Below are 9,569 nucleotides of genomic sequence, written 5' to 3'. Positions count from 1 at the left end.
CAGTGCTTTTCTTTATAGTTCTTTTTTTTTTCCTTCTCCCTAGCGCTAATATAATTTCAGTCTAGTTATGTCCCCATCTGCACTTACATTCTGGGCAACAGTGTTAAAAATACTTACGTAAGCATCAATATTGGGAATACATTAAAAAAAAAGTCAGTTTAAACACTCCACTTTTCTCCACAGTCCCTAACATTTTCACTGCATTTCACGCAGTGATGAGCATGCAGAATGAAGAGCCAAGAAGTTGAACGTTACAAGCTTTTAATTTTTTTAAAAAAGTTAATTCCTACCTTTATCATTCTAGAGAGGTCTCCAGCATCAGCTAATTCCAACACTATGTTCAGTTCATTGTCTTCAATGAATGAGGCATAATATTTAATTACATTTGGATGATTCAGTTGCTAAGAAAGCAGAATAATAATGCACATTTTAGTGTAGAGCACGTCTCATCTTTTAAGACTGACAAATGAAACATTCCTATTTAGGCAAACAAAACAAACCCTAAAATCTATTTCAGGATGATACAAAAAGTATATGCTTATGAGAAGCTTTTACAGATAAATATTTTGTAAGAATTTGATGGCATAGAATCAACATGATGACTGACATTGCAATTTTAGAGGAATTTTGCTTCAATGTATCTATGCAATAGCACATTAAACTTATCTGAAACAGCAAAGTCCATTTTTAAAATCAGTATTTTACTGTACGCAGGACACAGTTATTTACAATACTGTGGTTTTAGCAGAAACTTCTACTTGAAAAGTTACCCATTTTTCTATAGGATTTACTTCTCAATGTTAATTTTTAAAGCAATAAAGATTACAAAATTCCTTAAGTGAGGCTTATAAAAACTCTACACAGACAACAGTGGACACCTCAAGTATATCTATGAAAAACTTAATACACTTTCATGATGGCTGCACATTTTTTAAACAAGTCTTTTACCTTAAGAAGATCTATTTCTTTGATGCAGTCAGCACGGGCTTTGGCATCCATTAAATCAAATATCTATGCACAAGAGAGAAGACATTTTTATTAAGTGATTAAAATATAGCAAATTGAGTGATCATTATCATTATTTCATAGCATCCATAAAGCAACTTGAGTTATGCTTTTCATGGCAAGACGTAACATTGCAGTAAGAAATATTCCTACTGCTCTGATGTACTGATTCACTGCTATATAGATTCTTTTAGCCCCCTCGTAGGAAATAAGTCCATTGTAAGTACAAGTTTTCCAATGACTTAATGGCCACTTCCGCATATCTGTTCAAACACACAGCAATAATTCAGCACGTTTCCTTCAAGTTGGTTTTAATCCAAATATCAGCTTCCTCTCCCATTCCTGCCACACCATTATCACAAACTGATTCTTTCTGGTACTGAGCATACCTTTTTTTCCTAGTCTCTTGCTACAGTCATCTTTTTCTATTCTAAATAATGCTTACGCTTTTATTCTCTCTCAGGATCAAAACTTCATTGTCCCCTCCAATTCTCTCTCTCCCATTTCTTTCCCTTCAGCATGCAAAGAAGTGATTTGGGTTCTGCAATTTGTTTACGATAGCACTTTTTCCTAAGCCCTCATCTGTCACCTTGACTTTTACAACCTTTTACAGTTAGACATCTCTGCCCTTCATTTTTCACCCCCCACCTCCCACCTGCTCCAAATTACTTTGCAATGTATCTCATTTTTGCCTCCTCCAGTTAACCACGTTACTCTCCACTAATTTCAATTTTTGTTTGGAGTAATTTTTTCCTGCCATTAGCGTCCTTGTCCACGTTCTACACATCTATATTTGATCTAATGTCTTTCTATTTTCACTCCCTTTTTTTAACCACCTTTGGGTTCCCTTTCTCAGATGTGCATCTCCATACACTGCCACCAACTATTCCCCTTAGAAATGTCCAAAATGTTACTTCTCCAAGGAACCCTTCCTCTCTCATTTGCCATTACTTTCTGAATAAAAAAATTAAAAAAAAAAACCAAACCCAAAACACACCAAACCAACCCCAAAAAACCCACTCATCAACTTCTGTGTGGTCTGCCTATTACATTTTGAGCTATCCAGAAGAATAATAGAGATGCACTATGAGTTTTAGTAATTGCCACAACATTTATGAGATTACCTTTGCCGGTTACACCTTTTCAATGCACATTTCTTTCTAGATAGTCTCCAGGAAAAGACGTATTATGTGCTGTGAAGATCACTGGTACCTGGTTCCATCAGCTCAAAATGATCAAAAGCTCAACAGCTGACAGCTTCCATTTCATATCTTGCCACCAACTCCAGAAACAAACATAAGGATTAACAGCACTGAGTACTGAATGTCTGCAAAGAGGTCATCTCTTAAACTGCCTGTGTAACTGTCCATGTGAATCACACCTTCCTTCACTCTCCCCAAAGAAGTTCAAACAAATCAGAAAGTCCACATGTGATCTGCTAAACCTCATCTTAATTTTCTATGCCACTATGCACAGTAAGTTTGTCATGCCTTTAATCAACTGAAAGGAGAAGTCTAGAGACTTCATCCATGGAGCACAGTCCTCACAGAGCACACATGTGCTCTTGACCGGCGACTACTTCACTTCAGACAGCCAATCTTCTGTCTTCAGAGCTGGCATAAGAAAAAACAGCCTGGAGTGGATATAAGATTCACTTTTTGACAAAAAGACAACTGTAAGTCAAGAACTGAAATGCCAGGCTTGTAGATAGTAAGAAGAAAAGGGGGAGGAGGAGCAAAGAAAGAAGAAAATGAAACTATTTACCACAAAAGAAAGGGAATAAACCATCTCACAACTGCTTTTATATTAATGCCAGGGTGATGGGAAATAAACAGACTCAGCTAGAATCAATTATTCAAGGAGGAGACTGCGGGAGACTTAACGGAAACACAGCAGGGTAAGTCACAAGAAAGGAATGCTAACACTAAGAAATAAAGCAATTTCAGATGTAGTAGAAGAAAACAGTTAGTACTACATATGAAATTACAGGTACAAGTATTAAGAGGTAAATAACACTGATGGAAAAGACAGAAAATATAGTTTATGAATTAAGGTTGGCAACTTAGTGAAGGAGACGAAACAGCCTACACCTGTTACAGATCTCAACTCTGAATGAAAAAACATTGCCCTTTAATTGTTTTGACAATAGACTGAAATCCTAGTATTTGGTACAGTCATGAAGGACTGTAATGATTTTTCTAGGAAACACTTAGGAAAGTTCTAAATGAGAGGTAGCACGTTAACTGAGACAGTACTGGGAAGACACGAGATCATAATTGTCTTTCCCTGTAACCTAAGAGACCAGCAAATGGAAATTTTTATACCCGCTCTCCCAAAAGCAATCAATGAAAGCGTGTACCAGGGAACAGGGAAAAAAGGGGACAGGCAAAGGGGCACGTCTTGAAGCTTCACACTTTTATGAAGTTCTAGATAGTAGTGAGAGAAGAACATTCCTTATAAATGATACAGAGATTAGACGTAGACAGAGAACTCCAAACACACTGGAGAACCTAATCAAAGCTGCAGACAGAATTTTAGACCGAAAATTGTACACAAATTATCTATTTGTAACATTTGGAGAAATCTCCCAAAGCACAATTTCAAGACTTAAAACCAAAATAGTTTCATTGAGTGAAAAACCAGGGCAGTTTTCACCTGTTAATGACTGTTCCATATGCCAAGAGGCTTATTAACTTACCTATACCAGTAAACATTGGTGAATGAAAAAATTTTGTGAGCTTTTTTTTTTTTTTTTTAAATAAGCTATGCCTCTGATAGGGACATAAATCAGTACCTCTCATAGAGGAGTAACAAAACAACAAAGTCCTAGACTCAGGACTGTGAAAGATCTAGGATCAAGGCATAGGAAAGAAAGACTAAGTTTTGTTTGTGTATTGTAGCTGGTATCGCCAGTACTTCTAATTTGTTATTAAACAGCCTGGAGTAGACTAGACCAAGCAGCTGCTCTCATGGAAGGACAGACTTGAGTTTTACAAACATGACTCCCTATACTTTTGCTAGACTTCATACAGCAGAGTGGCAAATTTGTCACAGCTTCAGCTAAACTGAATATTTCAAACATTACCCGAATAAAATAAAGCAAGACAGAAAAACTGAGTCTTTTTTGATCCTTACAAAGACAGACAATCTGAAGATTTACTGTATATCATTCTTGAGGTTCTCCGGTAGACTTTGGTTCAGATCTAACCTCAAAAGACTATAAATAGCATTTCCCAGAAATCCAGAATTTCAGTTTTGCAGACATTAACATCCTCCAACAACAAGATTAGGGGAAAAAAAACCAACCCAAAATAAAAACCAAAAAAAAAGCCAAACCAAACAAAAAAAAAATCGCCCAGCCCATGGCCTCTGAAGAACCTCTGCCTTATCATACCAGATTCAAACACCTTGCAAAGATTATCTTTCCATTTTGCCAAACTGCCATAGTTTGGATCAGAGGCCCCTAGTGTAATAAGCCACGTCGGCTCACAAGGAGGCTACTGTAAACACGAGAAAACCTCCATGCCTCATCACCAGAAGATGACTCAACACTGAAGAACATCTTACACTGAAAAATGGAAGCCACAATGAAAGATTTTAGGAGCTTAAGAACATCCTTTCAAGTGCATGTCAAAATTACACATGGCACCAGGCAGCGATCAGAAGGCTTGTTTTGCAGGAGCTGCCGCAGACCAGATGACCACACAGGAGCAAGCTGTCCTTCACTTGTGATTTACTACAGACTGGCCATTAGGAAGGGATGTCAGTACTTCCGTCAAAACTGTAACAGCTTACAGCTTTGCAAGCAGACTAATTCCATCTTTGGCTACTATCATTCAGCAAGCCAACCTGAAAGGTCAGCTTCTGCTCCCCCCTCTCTAGCATGCGTGTTGCGTGAGATGTCTCACGCACACACAATTTGTAGCCCTATAAAGGCAGTATTGCCACTGCTATTAGCAGGCCACAGGCCTCCGACTGCCTCAGAAACATGAGGCCTAAAGACTTTCCACATTTTGGCTGGACTTCTTTTGGCTTGAACTTATTTTTTGAGCTCGGATTTAGCTGTAGCAGCACACGCTTTGCAGTTGAGAGACTTAAATGTAATGAAGTCATTACAGTCAGATGACTTGTGTCTAACTTGTTTTTAGATTCAGCTCAGCTTTGTGCAACTGCACGGTCTTAAGGAAGTTATAGCAGATACAATAAAGGTCTAGCAAAACCAGCGTGATCAACATCAGCAAACCTTTGGACCAACACAAACCATTAACAACTGACTGCTTGGAAGCACCCAGCGTATCCCACGTGGAGCCACCACCAGCATCCTCCTCCCAGCAGAGCTCAGGAAACTGGAAGGGCGAGCCTGAACAGGGTTGATGTGAAGAAGCTTGTGCACATCGATTATTGGGAACTGGCAGTAATTACACTACAAGTGTTGGCATCACTGTAATTGGCTAACAATAAAAACTGCTGCATTTTGATTAGACTGCTAAGGCATTAATTAGACTAACAATAAATTCTAATTCTTGACTCCACTTATGAGGTCAGGATCACAGGGTAATGCAGGTTGGAGGTGTGTTTCTCCAGTCAGCACAAATTGCACAGTGTAATACACTCATTTAAAATTTTAATTATTTTTCCCCAATTTCTATTTTCAAGGAATATGATAAGATTAACATTTCTACAAAGGAATTATGTTTGCTGTGGAAAACCTAGGAAGAAGCAAAAGTTATATTAAATGTTTTTACGATGTGCCAGTTTTCACAAAGAATGTAATCAAAAAATCTCATTGCGGTAAGCACTATACTTTAGTCAGCAATTACTGTGAAATTCCTGAAAACAATTCAGCAAATACAGCTGAAGAGACTTAAGAGAGCATTTTAAAAGCCCTTTGCAATTTTTCTTTCCACTTAACAAGAATGCTAAAAAGTCCATTTTTAGCTCTCAGTTTTTCATCTCCCACTGCAATCAATAGCATACAAAGGAAGAGCAGAAGGACAAGCATACATTGATACTTAGTCCAAAACATTCCCCTCCGTGTGCTATGCAACTAAGGGATCTCTGGTAACTTTGAATTGAATCACTTCTCCAGTACCTTCATGTGGGCGTAGATTATAATTTCATTCTTTCAGCATTCTAGAAATACCAGTTGTAAGTACTGTCAAGAGGTATCGATATTTTTAGAATAGTTTCTAAGCTATTGCAGGATACAGAGCAGGAACTGTTCCCTATGCAGATGTGTAAACTAAACAAAAAGGCTGCAACACACGAAATCAACTTCCTGAGTAAAGTTCTTACAGACATGCTCACACATGCAGCTAGAGCTCCTAGAAGGCTACCTGCATAGCAAGAAGGTTTAGAAACATTTAACCACCAGATGGAAAACATCAGGCCTTAGCTTCTAAGTGTATACTGTATCTGATCAATTACCAGCTACCAATTTAACTCTTCGTCTGAAGTAACATGCCAAGTTGGGAATCTACTTGATTCCTCTTGCTGTAAAGTCCATCGCTTTTCCAAGTTTTCCTTTTCAGTACTGAAAAGGATAAAGGTCTTTCTAACCTCACCCTTTAAATGACAATTTAACCTATTTCTGTTTGAAATTGTGTTTAAAATAAAACTACCAAAAAGTATTTCCAAAGCAAAACACAAACATGACTGCTGTAACATAAACCTACAGACAGGCAAGCAAAATAAAGACTTGAATGCACGTAAATATTAAGAGATATGACACTGCATAGCAACAATGAGCATTAGAGTATTTTGCCACCACAGCACTGCTGTGCCAAGACAACAGTGCTTCATAAAGTGTGAAATTACAAGTGCTTTCCTAAGATTAATTATCTCTAATTCAGGCCTGAAGTAGCAATCCACTGACAATGCACAATGAATAATGAATGTAAGTGCTAGATAAAAGGATTCATTGTCTGAATCTCTAACACAGGGGTCTCCAATTTTGGAATGAAAGGGAAGGAAAGGTGGAACAATGTAAGGCAGAAATGTAATTAATCTGGAATTTTGTTGAAATATGCAATTTCACATAATATTTTAAATTTTGAGTTGCTAAGGTTTACTTAAAAAATAGCTCATAAAGCGAACTCATACAGCCTTACAGTCACTGACTGATATTTACAACTCTCTTGCCCTTTAAGGATGTTTTGTGAGCATTTATTCCAGAATCTAGCAGTTGCTTACTTCCCCCTTGGAAGTGACCACCAGAGCGCTCATTGCTCAGAATGCCGCACCACACCTCGGGGTGTTGATGGCTCTGTTGCAAGGGTTACTTCAGGTGGCAGTAGTAGAGATGTACTGCTTCTTCCTCAGGCATGATCTTTCAGTATAGTTTGGACCTCAGACTTAACACGTGAGGAAACTTATGTGGAAGCTCGTCTAACATATACTGCTATGTTCATAGTTTATCTGCGGTTGATCTTTCCTGATGTTTCTTTGACTCAAAGTATAATTTAGACATTAATGAAAGTGAAGTAATGAAGATTTGTTTTTTAATTCTGGTTTTATCTAATATTTCAACAACATCTCAGAAACATAGTTTCATGGAAAAATAATTTAGACATTAATGAAAGTGAAGTAATGAAGATTGGTTTTTTAATTCTGGTTTTATCTAAGTAATATTTCAACAACGTCTCAGAAACATAGTTCCATGGAAAAAGAGAGAACCTAATTATTTTAAATACCACTTCCCTAATTACAAGAAGGCAAACCACACATGGGAGGATGAAGCACAAAAGGTACAACGAGAAGAAAAGACCCAGCAGACTATTTTGTGTATGCTGCTGGTTAAATTACTAGAAAGAAACTGCAAATTAAACAGTTTTCACTCTGCTACATATCCTACTGGAAACCAAATGAAGAATACTACTTCTTCGTGTCATCTGGACTCAGCAGCGACTACAAATTCAGGAAGAGTGGTTTCTGTCACCATCTGCTTGTCCTTCCTCCCACAGCATCTTCCTGCCACTTGCTTCTGCTCACATTGAGTTCCACAAACATACATTTTGTACACATTAATCTAACATTTATCAATATTGTACATATTTCAGCCAAATAAAATTTTAATAGCAGAAAATAAACATTCTTGTTGGAAAGCTTCGTAAGAACTCAAAACTGGCAATCCTTTAGAACAAATAATGGCCTGAGATCCAGTAACTCTTAAAGAGCAGATAACTGAAGAATTCCAAGTCACATCAGACCTTGACGGTAGAGACAAACATAGGGAACCACTGACCGAATATAAAGAGAACAGCTATACACCCAACCCAGCCAGGAAAACAAAACGGGGAATGGACACGACTTGCACGATCAGAGAGGAAGGCGTGTAGTAGTTAAGATCTGCGATGAGAAAGGGCAGAAAATGCAAAAGTAGAAGAAAGTCCAGATCTCAGTTATGTTATTTATCAGAGTACAGCATTTAGAGACACTGTCTCAGTGTGGAAAGCGGTATCCATGCACAGGTCTAAAATAGAGAGAATAGAGCCTCTCCCTCATGACAGAAAGAAGCATTCCTCCTGTTTTGTCCATACTGACCTTCCATTAATGAGGCATCAGGAAAAAAGCAGCAGTATTTTAATTTGAATAAAAGAAAACATGACTGAAATGAAAAGCAAGAAGCACCATCACAGAGCAGACCCACAAGAGCTCCTCTGAAAAGCAATCACTTCTCACCAAAAGACATCTATGAAAACAAATTTTATAGTGAAATTAAGTATTGTGACTATATTTAACAAAAATATTTCTAGGGAATCTTCAGGAAGGTCACAGAAGCACAGTAACAATTAAGATGGTCTTCTGTCCAAATGGAACAGCTTTCGATGTCAACTATGCAAGCGGAAACGGCTGTGTCAAACGCTCAGTGCTGCCACAAGCCTTCTGAACTCTGGGCAATATTTCATCGTACACTTAGGAATTTTTTTTCCCTTACAGGTAAACCAAATCTCACTTTCCATGCAGATAATAGTCTTCTATATACATCCAGCCCTCATATGGAAAGTGATTTTACAGATCACAGAACACAGCCCCTCCTGACACGCACTAGGCAATAACATTCAATGGAAAACCAACAGCGTATGTTGGATAGTTTAAGACAACCGGAACACTACCAGGATAAAGCAATTTGGGAGAGCCACAACTCTTTAACCCTATTTCCTACCAACCACCAAGTATATCCTTAGACATTTATTAAATGGTTGAACAAGAAAGCTTTTCTGCTATAGAAACTATCACCCATATATGGACAGCGTGTTATCTTCTTCATTAGTTGAAAAAAATCTTTTGTCAAATTAGGAAACCTGATGTGAAAATACAGCTATACATACTGACTTCTGAAATACTGTTAAGAGTATACATGCTGTAATGCCTCTGTATTCTTAATGCAAACACCTTTATAACAATTTCATAGTTAACAGTGAAAGGCTGGACTTTATGACTTTCTTCAAGTACCCAGGCATTCCACATCCACCTTAATTACATGTATTTCAAGTCACATTTGACCTTTTTGGTTTCTCATGCACTGAAAATGAAGGAAGAATTAGCCTAATGTTTTAAGACTG

At 37.7% G+C, this 9,569-nt stretch overlaps 1 protein-coding gene across 1 annotated transcript in view; it reads right to left on the bottom strand.

Annotated features, from left to right (window-relative positions):
* The window catches only part of NEK7 (NIMA-related kinase 7), a 63,135-nt gene that overhangs the window by 44,990 nt on the left and 8,576 nt on the right, over positions 1-9,569 (bottom strand). Inside the window, exons 3-4 of the mRNA XM_009326164.1 lie at positions 949-1,011; positions 291-401 (exon numbers count right to left, since the gene is read on the bottom strand). Of these exons, the coding sequence (XP_009324439.1) occupies positions 291-401; positions 949-1,011 (174 nt within the window). The remainder of the gene's footprint in view (positions 1-290; positions 402-948; positions 1,012-9,569) is intronic.

This window comes from Pygoscelis adeliae, unplaced genomic scaffold (assembly GCF_000699105.1).
Source record: "Pygoscelis adeliae isolate BGI_AS28 unplaced genomic scaffold, ASM69910v1 Scaffold256, whole genome shotgun sequence".
NCBI lineage: Eukaryota > Metazoa > Chordata > Aves > Sphenisciformes > Spheniscidae > Pygoscelis > Pygoscelis adeliae.
The sequence above is the reverse complement of the archived record's forward strand: the minus strand, read 5'-3'. Positions and strand labels throughout refer to the sequence as shown.